The following is a 16,548-nucleotide window of genomic DNA, read 5'->3' as shown; positions in this document are numbered from 1 at the left end:
GGTTGTGGATGATGTCCACTCCAAGGAAACCAGAGTCTGTCCAGAGTCACTAAGGTAAGAACCAATATACAAAGGGTATTGATCACCCTGACATTGTCAGTCAGTTGGTTTTGTTACTAGGAGGGCACCATTATGGAATGGTGGTAGAGACATTGTTGTCAGTGCATAGGTTTAGGATGTAGTGGGTGCCCCTTCTCTGGAGCATTTCCAAAGGAAGCTGAATGGATGTTTATTAAGGATATCAAGGTACAGGGATTCTTTTCTAAGTAACAGTTGTACTAGAAAGTTCCTAAGTTCTCTAAGCCAGGAACAGGTTACTGAGTTGCAGGGAATGAGTTATTACCATTGAGAAGCCAAGAAAGAGCAGTCAGGGCCTAGGCTGGAGTTTAGAACAAATAAATCAGAGACCAAATACAGAAATGTGGTTGAGAGCAGAGGTCCTTAACCTGTTCATGTGTCCTGAATTTTTGTAAGTCTGGTGAACTCTTCTGCTTAGGAGAATATTTTTATATAGCTGGTGAGTGAAAATAAAGATGAGTTTGGTTTGTGCCCATACAGGACTCATCTGAAATCTATCCACAGAGCCCTTCTATTGACCCTTTAAGAACCCTCAAAAGGGTTAAAAGAAGTCTAAAGTATCCTGAGAGATGTGGGGAGTTGGTTCACTGGGATGAATAACGTGACTCAGAAGAGAACAGAACAGGGCAGACACTAAATGGCCACAAATATGTGAGGACCAGGCCAGGAAGCCAAAATTACTTCTGAACTATGTACCCTATAAACTTTGGGGCATACTGTGGAATGACATGGTATTTTCTTTTCTACTTGAATTTTCTGATGCCCCTTGCTCTATTTCCTCCACATGACTCTTTAGTAGCACAGTCTGTTGCTTCCTGTTTTTGGCAGGGAGAATCAGGTAGAATCCCTACAATAGGGCAAATGCCCCAGACCTTTAAGTTTTGCTTTTGTGTTCCCTGTACCTAACGTGTGCACACACATGTATGCATGTGTGTATGTGTGTGTGTGTGTGTGTGTGTGTGTGTGTGTGTGTGTCTGTTGGTGGGAAGGGCTGCTAAGTGGGGAGTTCTAAGTGTCTAGCTCCTCTTATCTAAATTTTTGTCTTTTAAGAATTAGGATTCATCTTTACTTACTCTCTATCTGTTGGGTAGTTGGTTTTCTAAGGAGAGTAACAGGACCACAAATATTCTTTCATCTTGCTGGTCATGTGATTCCCCCCTCCTTTTTCAGTGATCCATGTCCTTAATGATGCCTCTTAAAGCACTTTGGATAACTCAGGAACCTGACCTCCTAATAATCAATAATGTAATTCTTTTTCAGCAATAGATTTATGTGTTTTATCAGAGCAGGGTTTTGGGGTAGGGAGACTCACTTTGGAGGTACTCATAAGGTTTAATTGTTACAAGCTATCTCTGCTTCTCCCTTTGACTCCAAAATCTCATTTCCCCCTATAATTGTATTCCTTATTGGTTTCCATTTCTCTAAGGAATCTCCTATCCAATACATGTCCTTCCCATACCTTTGACATCAGGAATGGGAAACCATGTAGATGTGCCTGAGAAAAATTCTTCCTCCTTTTCATCTTCCTCATAAAAACCATAACTTTCAAATACCACAGAAATGTATCATGTTGTTATCATCACATGGAAGAATTACAGAGAGTTGGAAAAGCTCATTGTACCAAGTTCTGAGATATGACTCAAGACAGTAGATGCTGCTGCCTCCTTCCTCCCACCACAGTCTGAGGACCATCATGCTCCGTGTTTCTGTGGTTTCTCTGGTTGCATCTTTCCTTTCCTTCATTCTCCCACTCATGAGAGCCTCATTTTATTCCTTGGTCCTTCCTTTATTTTATTTTTTGCAAGGAAGGAATTGCGGTTAAATGACTTGCCCAAGGTAACACAGCTAGGTAATGATTGTATGTCTGAAGCCACATTTGAACTCAGGTACTCCTGACTCCAGGGCTGGTGCTCTATCCAATTCGCCACCCAGCTGCCCCTTCCTTCCTTTATTTGCGTTAAAGCTCATCATCATAAAGACATATATGACTTTATGCGTGATTGTCCTCTCTGAATCATTTATGAAAAAAAACCAAGTCCCTAGACTGCAGCAACTAACTACAGACACTGAGGTAGCCGTTCAGACGTGCTTCATAGGCTGTAGCTAAATTCAGTCACTTGCCCATTCAGTCTCACTACTTTATTCTAATTTTTGAAGAATAATGAATAGGATACCTTCTAGCTATGGACAACTCCTTCTTGTTGCTAACTATAAATATGAAAAAGTTCTATAAGGCTGAGATTTACCAGCTATTAACCCAAGAGTCATAACTGCTCTTATAAATAATGGTGTTGGAGGATAGAAGACATTTATGTTTTCCTGTGCATGCTACAGAAATGCTCTTCTTTTTTCCAAAAGAACATCCACAAGAACTCTCATGGGTGAAATCATCTGACCTCACTAGCTTGGAGGCTCCATTCAGGGTCATTCCAGAGCACAAAGTATTCTGGGCTATTGTACTAGATTGCCCAGAGAACTGATATGCTTGTCACCAATTAGAGCAGTAGCTCAGATTTTTATAATGTATTTCTAGCTCTGCAGTGTAGCTAATCTCTGTTACCAACCTGGAGATGCACAAATAAATCCAATTAAGGAACATTTCATTGAATCTCAATGTCATATCATTTATATTGCCCCTGCAGCCACCTTCACCCACCCTAGGTCTGCATGAAAATGATGGCAGTAGTTGTCTTTCTGGGGTTGCCTGATTGATTGACAAGCCATTGGGAGGTACCTTTGTCTATTCTACCCCAGGTTTGGTACAATGCTGCTGTGGAACAGCATTGACACTGCATCTGGTGTCTCTGGCACAGTGATCTGGCATGACCTCCATTGATTGCTGCCTAGAGAACTTTTGCCCAGGATGACCAAAGAAATGTTCATGTCCTTTCCAAAGGAGCTCAAATAAGTTTGGAATCTCTAAGCAGATGGCTCATTCAAGGCTGGCATTTTAATATAGATGTTTCAGAGCGCTTAAAATAGTCACTTTTATATTGATGCCTTTCTCCTTTCTAACCTCTTTCTATCTGAAGAAATTTCAAGTTGGAGAAAATAATACACTGTTGTTTAATTTGGAACATCCCAAACTCGCTGCTATCCAGAATGTTCAGAACACCTGGCCCCCAAGAACTGCTGAAGTCGACAGTGGTATTTATACTGAGATTATAGAATCATCGTATCCTCAGTGGCATTTTTGTCTTTAGAGTACGTGAGGGATGCCAGCACTTCTCACTGCTTAATTGGTTTTCTCCCTCGACTTTAATTAAACTCACCCTAAGCTTGCAAAACCCCAAAGCCGATGCTTAAGGGTAAGAAGCCCAAGTGTTTCTCAGCATTGAACACAACATAATGAAGAATCAATTGTACTGTTTGATTAACTGAATATGCTACTTTACATTTTTAGAAAGTGCCTTTGCTACAGTGAGAGCAGGAATACTAAAAATTGGTCTTTTCATGACAAGAAGTCCCTTAACAATTTAACCATTTAATAGTTCATTAGTTTTTTTTTAAAAAGAGAACTTTGTAAAATATGATAAAAAGATCCCCATTTGATAAAAAGATGGTTAGTATCTAGGCACCATTTGAAACAAGGGTCCTTCTTGGCCTTTTTCTCAGTAGAAGTTGAGTTTTTTAAAGTTTTTTGAAATTCTTGGTGGCCGTTAGTCCATCTAGTTCTAGTCTCTCAGTTCTTATGGTAAAGTTCTTTGAGTTTCACTTTAATGTGCTGAAGAGGGTTCTGTCTTTGGTAGTGATTACTGGTATTATTCCTTCATGTGGCTAGAGATTTGGAGGATAGAAAAAAGAGATGGTAAATGTTTTCCCACTCCTGGAAACTAACTCTTATTAGCAAACCAAATTGAAACCTTCAGAGTCAATCAAGTCAATCAATCAGTCTATCAATAAAGGATTCATTAAATTCATAGATGTGTCAGACATGGTGCTAAGTGCTGGTAATAAAAGTAGCCAGTCCCATCGAGAAGTTAAGGCAGATACCATGTATAACTAGACACATAGAAGATATAGAGAGAGTAGGTAGAGCTTGTTACCTTAGAACAGTGGTGACAAACTAAAATAATAAAATGATTGCTTATTACATGTTGTATGTTGATTTAGAAAACCACAAACTAACATTATCTAAGTTGTGTTGCCTTTATTTTTATTTTTATTTTGCTAAACATTTCCAGATTATATTTTAATCTGTTTCTTACTACGCTGGTTTGATATGTTTGCTGTAGAAGGAGAGGCTCTAGAATCCGGACAGTGGCGGTGGTGGAAAATCTAATGAAGGAAGCAAGAGATTCTAAGAGGAAGTCCCACCTTGGAGAGCAGCCATCCCAAAGGCATAGAGACAGGAGATGTTTCCATGTCATGTGGAGAAGCCAGTAGACTGGGATGGCCAAATTATATTATGGGTTCAAGAGGGTAAAGGTTAAGATTGGAGACACAGCAAGGGGTCATGTTGCATAAAGATTTAAAAGTCTACCAAAAGAAGTTATTTTTAATCCTGAAGTTAACGAGGAGTCATTGGAATTAATTTATTAGGGAGAATGTTATGTTAGATCTATTCTTGAGGAAAATCATTTTGACAGCTGTGTGGAAGAGGGATTGAAGTAGAGATCTGAGGTGGTTAAAACTAATTAGAAAACTACTACAATTATAGGAAGAAGAAACCCAGTTTGTTGCCTTCATCTCCAACTTCTGTCTATTGAATTATCTCTCTAAGGTGACATCTCAGATGTCCAAGCTGCAACACTTTTTTGCTTTGTCATTTATCATATACATCACCAGCCCCCAATTATTTTTGCCCATATACCCTATCTATAAAAGAAACTAATGTAATCTCTCTCATATTTGTATACTTGTTTATAAATTCAGACAGATACTGCTGTACTAATGTACATTATAAACCATAAAAGTAAAATTAAGACTATGATAAAGATAAAAAATGCTTGCAAACTGTAGTGTTTATTTTAGTATTTCTCAGCTCATGTTACCTAAGCAGAAAAAAGCAAACCTTCTTGTTCTCAGTAACATTATTTTCCTAATATTTTGGAATATATTTTAATGAATTCCTTGGAAAGTGCATCTAAAAGCAACTTTGAGGTTGTGCCTCAGATAGGCCAAGATGACAAAAGATCAGTGTAGGTGTGGTTGTGGGAAAGCTTGACTTGCATAAACTATTGCCAGAGCAGCTGTACCCCTAAGTCATCGTACTGTGTATATGCTTTGAGCTAGTGATACAACTAATAGGCATATACTCCAAAGGAATTAATCAGTCAATAAATATTCACAATGCCATTACAATGTGTCAGATACTGTACTAAGTGCTAGTGATATAAAGAAAGGTAAAATGTAACTCTGAATTTCAAGAACTTCAAAATTTAATCGGGGGTGGTGGTTTGAAAATAATTCTGTACAAACAAGCCTATACAGGATAAACCGGAAATAATCCAATAGGGGACACCCTAGAATGAAGAGGAATTGGTAAAAGCTGGGACCTGGGAGGAAGCCAGGAGACAGAGATGAGGAGGGAGACCACATCAGGCATTGGAGATAGCAACTGAAAATGCCTAGAATTGGGAGATTGTTTTGTTCGAGGTCAGCAAGGAGAAAAAGAAATGAAGTGAGTGGAGTGCATTGTTAGAGAGAAGAAGCCTAGGGAAAGTAGAAGGCAGGTTAGAAAGGATTTTGAGTATCAAACAGAAGATTTGATGTTCTTTACTAAAAGTGATAGGAATTCACTTGAGTTTATTGAGTAGGAGAATGACATGGTCAGGCCTGGGTTTTAGGAAAATCTCTTTTCTAGAAGGATGATGAATGAACTGGGTTAAAAAGAGACTTGTGATAGACAAATCAACCAGCTGCCTTTTCTAATGGTCTAGGCATGAGGTGATAAGGACCTGTACCAGGGTAGTGGCATTGTGAGAGGACAAAAGGATGCATACGTGAGGAATTTCACCAGTTAAATTTGACAGACGTTGGCAACAGATTAGTTATGGGGATGGGGTGGGTAGAGAGAGGATCACACCTTGGTAGTGAGCTTAGGTAAGTGGAAGAATTGTGATGCATTGAACAATGCTAAGGAAGTTTGGAAGTGAGAGAGGTTGTAGCAGGGAGAGATGATTTCAGTTTGAGACATGTTGAGTTTCAGATGTCTATAGAAAACATTAAGTTCAAGATGTCAAATAGGCAGCTGGAAATTAAAGACTAGAAGTCAGCAGAAAGATTAAGGCTGAATAAGAAGACTTAGAACCATCAACATAATTAGAGCCATGGGAATTAATGACATTGTCAAGTGAAATAGACCAGAGGGAAAAGATGGTCCAGAATAGATCCCCATGAGACACCCACAGTTAGCAGGATCAAAGGGTATGTTCAAAAATAGCTGTAGGGGCTGTTTCCATAATAACCTTGAATGAGACTCTAAAGGCCCCCTCTTATTGGGAAATGGCTAAACAAATCATGAGAAATGATAAGATTGATGGTTTCAGAGGAAACAGTAGTCCTGTAAGAACAGATGCAGACTGAGGAGAGTAAGACTAGGAAAACGATACCTTTTGAGAGGAACAGCCAAAATGATGGTACAACTCAGTCCCATCTCTAAAATAATGTAGCTATTTTCCACAAAAACCTAAGTAACATATGCAGTTTTAGTTGAAAAATGCAAGACAAAAATGACAGTGAGTCATTTATTCTATCCCAGATCGGCCCTATGCAATAGAAACCAAGTTTTGAATATGTACCAGGAACAAGATAGAGCCAGGAGGAATCGCATTGAGCATTCTAGCACAGAGACTAAAGTTGTGTTCTAGGGTAAGAACACATTGGAGATACCATTTAGTGGGACCTGCCACTATGCAGGGAGCAGGAACAGGGACCAATTGGCAGCTCTATCTCTTGTATAACAAAATTGGATCATAGATCTACTGGGGCCTGAGTAAGGGCCATGGACCTACTAAGAGTAGCAGAATTGGATAAAGATGAGGCTTGAGGCTCTCTCCTGGGAAAGGAGTAGAAATTGAACCACCCTGCAGTTGTTCTGACCCTCTAGCAACGTCTTAGATTTAGCATACAGTCCAATCTGTATTGTATGGCTCAGTAACCAGGGCTGGGAGCTCAGAACATTTGGTGGCCTATAATTGTCTCCCCATGAATCTGAAGCCTTTCAGCTAGCTGATGGTTACTGAGGTCACCTTCCAACTAGATGCCAACCACAATCAATCCCACAACAATGTTGCTCAAACCTAAATCCAGAGCAAAAGCTTGCAAAGCTCAGTTCAAGGAGGTAGCGATTAGAGTTTTCCCTGGATTAAGGAGCTAGGAGTAGACTGAAAGTTTGCAGGTCCCCAGTCTTAATTGCTCCTGAGATGCTTGAAGAACATGGCACTCAATTCAACAGAGAAAGCAGTAGCAGGACCAATAGAATTTAAAATAGGAGAAGTGAAGCCAAGCAATTCCATCCAGAAGTGCCTAGAGCTTGGTCCTAATACAAAGCCCAAATCAATGAAGTAAAGCTATAATGATGAATTAAAAATACCTGATCATAGAAATTGAGATAGACGATGATGACATGGATGGTTTAAGACCTAAATCCAGGAGAAGAGAAAACCTAGAAGTAAATGATCACAGAAAAAATGTAGCTAGATATAAGCTAACCAGGATTCTGGGGGAAAATAATGCAAGATTTTTTTTCAAAAGAAGTTTTAAATAATGTAAACTAAATGAGAGTGCTACAGGAACGAATTGGAAAAGGAAATAAAGCCGTGAAGAAAATACTTGAAATAGAATCAAGAGCTTAGCACAAAAGTTCCAAAGACTTAACCATGAAACATAGTCCTTGTAAAGGAGAATGCACCAAACAGAAACTGATTCCATGAAAAAAGAGATATTAAAAAAAAAAAACTGAAAAAAAGAAAATGTAAAATTTCTCATGCCAAATATATTTGGGAGGAAAATAGATTAAGGAGAGGTGATTTAAAAATCACACCACCAAGTTTAAAAATGGGGGAAAGATCTTAATTTTTTAAATAAAAATTTATTTATTTTTCCAATTACATACAAAAATACTTTTCAACATTCATTTTTGTAATATTTTGAGTTCTACATTTTTCTCCCTTCTTCCATTCTCTTGACCCTCCCCTTGAGAGCAAGTAAACTGAGATAGATTATACATGCTTAACTATGTTAAACACATTGCCATGTGAGTCATGTGAAAGACGAAACAGAATAAAAGGGGAAAAACATGAAAAAATGAAATATAAAACAAGTTTTAAAAATCGACAGTTGTATACTTTGGTCTTTATTCAGACTCTCTAGTCCTTCTCTGGACGTGGGTAATATTTTCCATCACAAGTCCTTTAGAATTGTCTTTGGACATTGTTCTTCTGAAGAGAGTTAAGTCTATCCTAATTGATAATCACACAATGTTGGTTGTCAGTGTGTGCAATGTTCTCTTGGTTCTGCCCACTTCACTCAGCATCAGTTCATGAAAAGTCCTTCTAAGCTTTTCTGAACTGTGACCATTGATGAATTCTTTTTTTTACAGATTAGTTCAAAGTTTAATCCACATAAACTATTATTGGTCAATATTATCAATATCATCATGAAAATATCAAAATTTGTGAGTACTGGTGTATGGCAGGAGGAATTGTATTTTTGTTACAAATAATACAGTACTGGTGCTTTCACTATGCATAAGCTATGCTGCAGAAAGAGCAATTGCATTAAATCTTAATTCTTCTGGATCCCGTTCCATGAACTTCTTGCAAACTTCTATGGCATCCTCTAATAAAGTACCATCACTTGTTTTCCCATGTTTAATTGGAAATGTTTTGCGCCCATCTAATTCATAGAGATGCCCAGCTACATGAACTAATGCAATGAAATGCAGATCTACTTTTTCATCTATACTTGGTGCCTCTGTTTGACCTTCATGGGCACTTGATTCGTGGGTAACTCGAATAGCTTCATATCTTTCTAGGTATCTGGCTCTTTCTTCGGGCCTCATACTTAGAGATTCTTGCAAGAACTTTTTCAATGTTGATCCAGATTCAAAATTCATTTTGTCTTTGTTGTTAGCAATGGCGTGGATCAGCCCAATTGTTCCCCAGGCATTACTGATGGTTGGCTTCATGAAATATACTGATTCTGTGACGTCTTGTCCTTGTGATTTTATTTTTTCTTCCTCTTCTATTCTGAATACTTCATACTTTTCTGTAATTGGAAAGAGAAGCAATACCGCACAAACTGGTCGTGGCACCACACTAAGGAGTTCAGGTTCCATACCATACACATCAACAAACTGCCAGTTGGGATGCAGACCTAATTGTTTAAGAAACTGGTTGGTGACCTCGGGGTTGGCCTCCAGCGGCAGCCAGCGGTGACTCTCCATGGCCGGGCGGCGCCGCGCGGGGCCGAGGCTCGGGCTCCGGCTCTGACAGCCACGGCCGCCCGCCGGCTTCCGTCCCCGCGCCCTGCAGCCCCTGCGGCCCCCCCGCTGGGCGGCCGCCGGCCGGCCCGACCCGACCCCGCGCACCCCACCAGCCCCGCCGCCGGCGGGGCGTAGACTCCGGGCTCCGGGGCCGGGGGGGCAGCGCCACCCCAGCCGCGGCTGGCTCCCCTCTGCCCCCATTGATGAATTCTTAAAGAACAATCGTTCTTCATCACATTCAAATACCAAAATTTCTTGAACTATTGCCCAATTGATGGGCATTCCTCAATTTGCAATTCTTTGTCACTACAAAAAGGCATTATAAATATTTTTATATGTATAGATTTTTTCCCCCTTTCTATGATCTCTTTGGGATCAAGATTCAGTAGTGATAATTGCTGGATAAAAAAAAATAAACGTTTTCATTACTCTTTGGGTATAGTTCCTAATTATTCTCCAGAATGAATGGATTAGTTCACAACTCCACCAACAATGTATTAGTGTTCCAGTTTTTTCATATCCCCTCTAACACTGATCATTTCGGTTTTTTGACATATTGGTCAATCTAATAGTTGTCAGGTGGTACTTCAGAGTTGTTTTAATTTGCATTTATTTAATCAATAATGATTTTTTGACTATAAGTAGTTTTAATTTTTTCATCTGAAAACTGTTTATAACCTTTGACCATTTATCAATTGGGGAATGACTTATAATGCTATAAATTTGATTCAGTTCTCTTCATATTTTAGAAATGAGTCATTTATCTGTAACATAAGCAGTAAAAATTGTTTTCCAACTTTCTGTATTCCTTTTATTCTGGGTTGCATTAGTTTTATTTGTGCAAAACCTTTTTAATTCAATGTAATCAAAATTATTAATTTTGCACTTTATGATTTTCACTAGCTCTTGTTTGGTCATAAACTCCCCTCTCCCTAACAAATAAACTATTCTTTGTTCTCCTAATTGACTTTTGGTATCACCCTTTAATCTCTAAATCCTGTACCTTTTCCTGCCTTTTCTTCATATAGAGTATGAGATGTTAGTCTATGTCTAGTTTCTGCCATATAGTTCTCTGCAGTTTTTATCAGAATGAGTTCTTATCCCAGAAGCTAGTGTCTTTGGATTTATCAAACAGTAAATTGCTATGGTCATTTCCTACTCTTTCTTTTGTACCTAATCTATTCCACAAATGCACCATTCTATTTCTTAGCCAGTACCAAACAGTTTTGATGACTGATGCTTTTCTTCATTAATTCCCTTGATTTTCTTGAGTTTTTGTTTCTCTATACATATTTAATGAAATATTTTAAAAATACCAAAAGAAGCAATAATCTATTTCTGATTTCATTTTTAAAAATTAGTTTATTTTTCCAACTCATTTAAAGATAGTTTTCAGTAATCACTTTTTGGGGTAAAGTTTTTAAAATTTTTCTCCCTCCCTTCATTCCCTCTCCCCTTGACAGCCAGTAATCTGATATAGATTATACATGTATAATTATGTTAAACACATTTCCATATTATTCATGTTTGTGAAAAGGGAATGAGGACAGAAGGAAAAAATCATGAGAGGAAAAACAGATGAAACTATTTTTTTAATTGAAAATTGCATGCTTGATCTGCAGTCAGACTCCAAAATTCCTTCTCTAGAGATGGATGATATTTTCCATTGAATACCTTTAGAATTGTTTTGGATTATTGTACTGCTGAAAACCATCATAACTGATCATCATCAGTGTTGTTGTGAAGGCATATAATGTTCTTCTGGTTTTACATACTTTCACTCAGCATCAATTCATGAAAGTCTTTCCAAGCTTTTTTGAATTCTGAGTGCTCATGATATCTGGCAGAACAAAGTGCTCCCTCACATTCATACACAACCATTTGTCCAGTCACTCCCCAAATGATGGATATTCCCTCAATTTCCAATACTTTGCCACTACAAAAAGAACTACCATAAATTTTTTTGCGTGTATATATATATATATATATGGATTTTTTGCCCTCCTAATTTCATTTTTAAATAGAATTTATTGATTTATGTTTCATATAGAATCTTTTTTAAAATTTATTTTTTATTAAAGATATTATTTGAGTTTTACAATTTACCCTCAATCTTACTTCCCTCTCCCCACCCCCCCACGGAAAGCAATTTGTCAGTCTTTACTTTGTTTCCATGTTGTACCTTGATCCAAATTTAGTGTGATGAGAGAGAAATCATATCTAACTTCATTTTTTAAAAGAACAAAATAAAAAAACAAATTATTAGTATCAAAAATGAAAGAAAAATCATAAGAAATAACTAAAGGAAATTATTAGAAACTTCTTTGCCCAAGTATATGCCAAGGAAACAGATGTTCATTTCAAAAACAAAGAATACAGAATGCCAAATGAAAAGATAGAGAACTTAAATCACGTAATCAAGCAATAAATGAACTTCCAAAGGTGAAAAATATCTAGAACCAGATGTATTTACTGGAAGTTTCATCAAACCTTCAAAGAACAATTTAAGGTTAATATTATTATGCTGCACAGTAGAACAAGCACTAACACAACTATGTGATCCTGTAGTGGTTAGAGAACAAGGCCTGAATTCCAGGACATTCATCTTATTGAGTTCAAATCTGACCTCAGACACTTTGAAACTATGTGACCCTACTTCACCCTGTTTACCTCAGTGTCTCATCTGTAAAATGACCTGAAGAAGTAAATGATGAACCATTCCTATATCATTGAGAAACTCCAAATGGAGTGACAAAGACAGATCTGAAACAAATGGATAAGAACAAGCACCTGATCTGAACGCAAATAAGCCCTGGGATACTCGCTAAGTGACCCTGGGAAAATCACTTAAACTGTGTGCCTTAGTTTCCTCATCTGAAAAATGGAGGGACTGAAAGCACTCAAATGAGGTAATTTTTATAAAATGCTTTGCAAATCTCAAAAGTACTATGTAAATCATAGCTGTTGTTATTTTGTTATTTCAGAAAACTTTTAAAAATATGGGGAAAAAAAGGATACTCTCCAATATGTTTTATGATACAAATTTGGATTAGTACTTAAACCAGAGAAAGTAGTGTATAGACCAGCATCAATAATGAATGCTAATGCAAATATTTTAAATGAAACATTAGCAGGAGACTATGTCAACATGCCACAAAGATTATACATTATGAATTGATTGGATACATGACATGAATTTAGGGTTGGTTCAATAGGAGGAAAATTGTCAATGTAAGAGAATATTAATTATGAAAACAACAAAAATATATTATCCTATAAACAGATGAAGTAAAAAAATCTTTTGATAAGATGTAGCATGCATTCTAGAAAAAAACAGGAAAAATTGTACCTTTTCTTAAAATGACAAACAAGATCTATCTAAGTCCAAGAGCCGGCATTATGTGTGGAGGAAATAAATTAGAGGACATTCCAATTATATCAGAGGTCCATTATCCTTACTGTTATTTGACATAATGCTCAGAATGCTAGGAATAGAATAAGACAGTAAAAAAGACTTTTAGAGAATAAGCAGAATCAAAATACCAGTTTTTGCAGATGGCAAGATTGTTTATTTAGAGAACCCTAGAGAATCAAATATATTAATTTGAAAATATAACTTCAGTAAAATTGCATGATATAAAAAACTGCACAAAAATCATTAGTATTTCTGTATATTATTAGAAGAACTCAGCAAGAAAAGCTGTATATATATGTATATATATATACATATATATATATATATATATATTCCATTTAAAATAACTAAAGAATCATGAAATACCTGAGGATCTACCTGTTAAGGTACACACAAGAACTGTCTTACTAGATTTATAAAATGTTTTTTCCAAAATTAAAACTTATCTAAATAAGCAGAGAAATATTGATTGTTCATGGGTGGACTGAGCACATATGTTGTTTATTCTTCACTTTTGAAGAGGACCAATGACATCATGAATAATATGTAAACTGGTGCCATGAGTTAGATTTAAGTTAAGAGGGCACAAATCATCATCCTCACTTTCTCTCTCTGAGTCATTGAAGTCCAGTGACAAGACAGAAATCAGAAAGACTGGCAATGGACTGGAATGTAGTGGGTAACTTTGGCATCTTCAGTTTCTGACCAGGCTCTGAGTGTTCCATAGTTCTCCTTCAACCATCTTTATGGCCATTGGAATAAATTGTTCCCATTCACCTATTGCTCCAGGGAAGTCTTCACATACTTAGAGTACACATCCTTTTAATTCACTCACACGTTTGAGGCTTGTGGGTTACCCTCAGCTTGGTTTAACCCATCTGCCAAAATAATTTATTAGGATGCGGCCACTAAATATGCAGCAGCATCTTGGAGCCACTTCTCTGAGTGAATAAAGTGGACACTAGAGGTAGATGAGCAGCCCTGAAAAAGGCTCAGCAAGTCCTCCTACCAGAAGTGCCAGTCCTCCCTAAATGCCCCATATTCTTCATGTAATGTTGAGATCACATAATGAAAAATTACAATATTATTTGAATTAATTTGCTTATTTATTGAAGTATTCATTCATATCAATTCAACTACCAATTGATTATTTTATAGAGGTAGGAAAAATAGTAAAGAAATTCATCTGGAAGAACAAGGATTAGGGGAAACAAGGGGGAGGGAATGGAGGGAGAAGCCCTAAAGAACCAAATTCTGCACTATACTTACACATCTGTAATTACAGCGTCAAAACTTTCTTTTTTATTAGTTAAGAAATTAAAAAGGTTGATCAGTGAAATGGATTAGATTTACAGAATCTAATAAAGACAGCAACCCTGTTTTGGATAAACCCAAGCACATTATTTGATCAAAAGCTATTGGGAAAACTGAAGAACAAACTGGCAGAGACTAAGAATAGATTAATATCTCAAAATGTATAATGAGATAAGCTTTACATGGATATATGACTTAGATATAAAGTTCTATGTTCAGTCATTTTTAAGGTGTGTTCAACTCTTTGTGACCATCATTGGGGTTTTCTTTGCAAAGAGATTTCCATTTCCTTCTCTGGCTCATGAGGCAAACAATGTTAGGTGGTTTGCCCAGGGTCACCCAGCTAGTAAGTATCTGAGCTTGGATTTGAACTCAGGAAGATGAGTCTTCCTGACTCCAGGCCCATACTAGATCCAGTGCAACACCATCTGGCTACCCAGGGCACTTAAGAATGACATTCTGAACAAATTTGAGGAGAAAGGGAGTAATTGTCTTGCTTACCCTACAGTGAAACAACTTGAAACCTATCATCCTGTTGTTTCTACACTATCTACATATCACCTTTTAATGCTACAAGGCCCCAGTATCTCTCACCCATTAAAATATGAAACTTAGATCACTATTATGAAGAAATGAATGAAAAAAATCCACACTGGAATTTTTAAAAATAACCACAAATGCACATCGGAAAGACATGATTAGACAGCACCAAATAAATAATCTGGTGTCTTATAGAGTAGGAATATCAGTAGCTTAAGTAAATTGTTAGTGTATTGGGAAAGTGGGGTCCTGGACGAGTTAGGAACTTCTTTACCACACCCTGAACTTTGGAAGCTCCTTCTGATGGAGAACTGAAATTTATGCAAATTGTATAATTTTGTAGTCATAATTTCAGGGTCTTTTTATAATAGGTGGAAAGTTTTGAAGTCAAGAAAAACCTGAGGCAAGTCTCACCTCTCTAAAACAAGCCTAATACAAGATATTCGTATCTCCCTCTAACTTCCCCATTACAGTTCAGCCTGATTGCATAGGGACCTTCTTTGAGTTTTCTGACCATTGCATTGGTGCCAGTATATCACACAAGCTGCTTTGCTCATTCCTTCGCCATCCTGTTTTTCCCTTTAGTTATTTTCATCCATTTCTCTTTTTTTTTTTGTCATCTCTCCTGCATAGATTACTATGTGGAAGTATCGAAGGCTGTTTCTTGTTTCTGGATACAGGTTTATTGAGTCATCTTCAACATTTCTAGAAAATGATTAAAAAGATGGGTTTTTGTTTCAATGAGAAACTTGGGGAGGGTATCATTAAAGAATTGTGCTTGTCCATTCTGAGCCCATCCAACTCTTTTTCTTTCCCTTATTGATTTCTGGGTCCAATGACTATCTCCCTGATTAAACTAATAAATGAGCTCCATAGCTTGTCCATCCGGTTGCATACCGTAGGTTCTCACATTCTGTATCCATTGCATTTTCCTGAGTATATTAGTTAAGCCAAACCTTTGTTGTTGTTCTTGCTCTTTTGAGAATAGAGTATGGGTTTTTTTTTGGGGGGGGGGAGATTTATAGATGACAAGCTTAAGCTTATTAGAAACATTAATTGGGAGTTTATTGTAGTTCAGCAAAATATCATTTACAAACAGACATGTATCTGAAAGATCTTCCCGTTTTCCTTATGGATCTGAGAGTAGAATATATCAGTTAAATATTATCCTTAATTGATATTGCTTCATCAAACATTTTTTTTGAATCTTATATCTAAGTTACATCTTTTGAGGAATCCTGTAGGATTCTGACATATGATTTACACTGCAAGACCCTTGTTAGAAGAGAAATTTTAAGAGCAGAGATTTGCTGTACAAAATCAAATGCTATTTTGTAGTCATCATGCAGTATGCCCATTTTGAAAGCCTACAAACTCTAAACCAATTTTGTTATTGTAAAGATGTGGTGTCATTGCCATTGGTATTTTCATCAAGGATGCCCTCAATCAAAATTCTATCTAGATGAAAAGTATATCAATTGGGATATTTAGCAGTAATAAACTTGAATTCTTAAACAAACAGCATATAACCTGACTTGTATTATGATTTTATTTCTGAGTATGAAGAATAATCATTTAGTTCAATGAAAGGATGTCACATTCTTTTAAGCAGAAAACTCAACATAATACAAATTCCTAAATCTCTGTCCTTAATACTGAGCTATATCTTGAATAAAGAATTCTCCTTTTAAGATACTGGCAAGTATTATTTGCATTGGCAGAGATAGAAATTAAGTTTTTTCAACACTGTCAATGAAAATAGCTCTTTGCA

The 16,548-nt window shown here is 36.9% G+C and overlaps 1 protein-coding gene and 1 long non-coding RNA gene across 2 annotated transcripts in view; one reads left to right on the top strand and one right to left on the bottom strand.

Annotated features, from left to right (window-relative positions):
• Positions 1–16,548, top strand: part of LOC141500754 (uncharacterized) — a 117,698-nt gene that overhangs the window by 86,288 nt on the left and 14,862 nt on the right. The gene's annotated exons all lie outside the window — the stretch shown is intronic.
• LOC141499173 (ubiquitin carboxyl-terminal hydrolase isozyme L3-like) lies at positions 8,675–9,546 on the bottom strand. Its single transcript, XM_074202043.1, has one exon. The coding sequence runs from the start codon at positions 9,467–9,469 to the stop codon at positions 8,777–8,779; it is 693 nt and encodes a 230-aa protein (XP_074058144.1). The 5' UTR covers positions 9,470–9,546; the 3' UTR covers positions 8,675–8,776.

Source organism: Macrotis lagotis, chromosome X (genome assembly GCF_037893015.1).
Source record: "Macrotis lagotis isolate mMagLag1 chromosome X, bilby.v1.9.chrom.fasta, whole genome shotgun sequence".
Lineage (NCBI taxonomy): Eukaryota > Metazoa > Chordata > Mammalia > Peramelemorphia > Peramelidae > Macrotis > Macrotis lagotis.
This window is presented reverse-complemented; position numbering and strand designations above follow the sequence as displayed.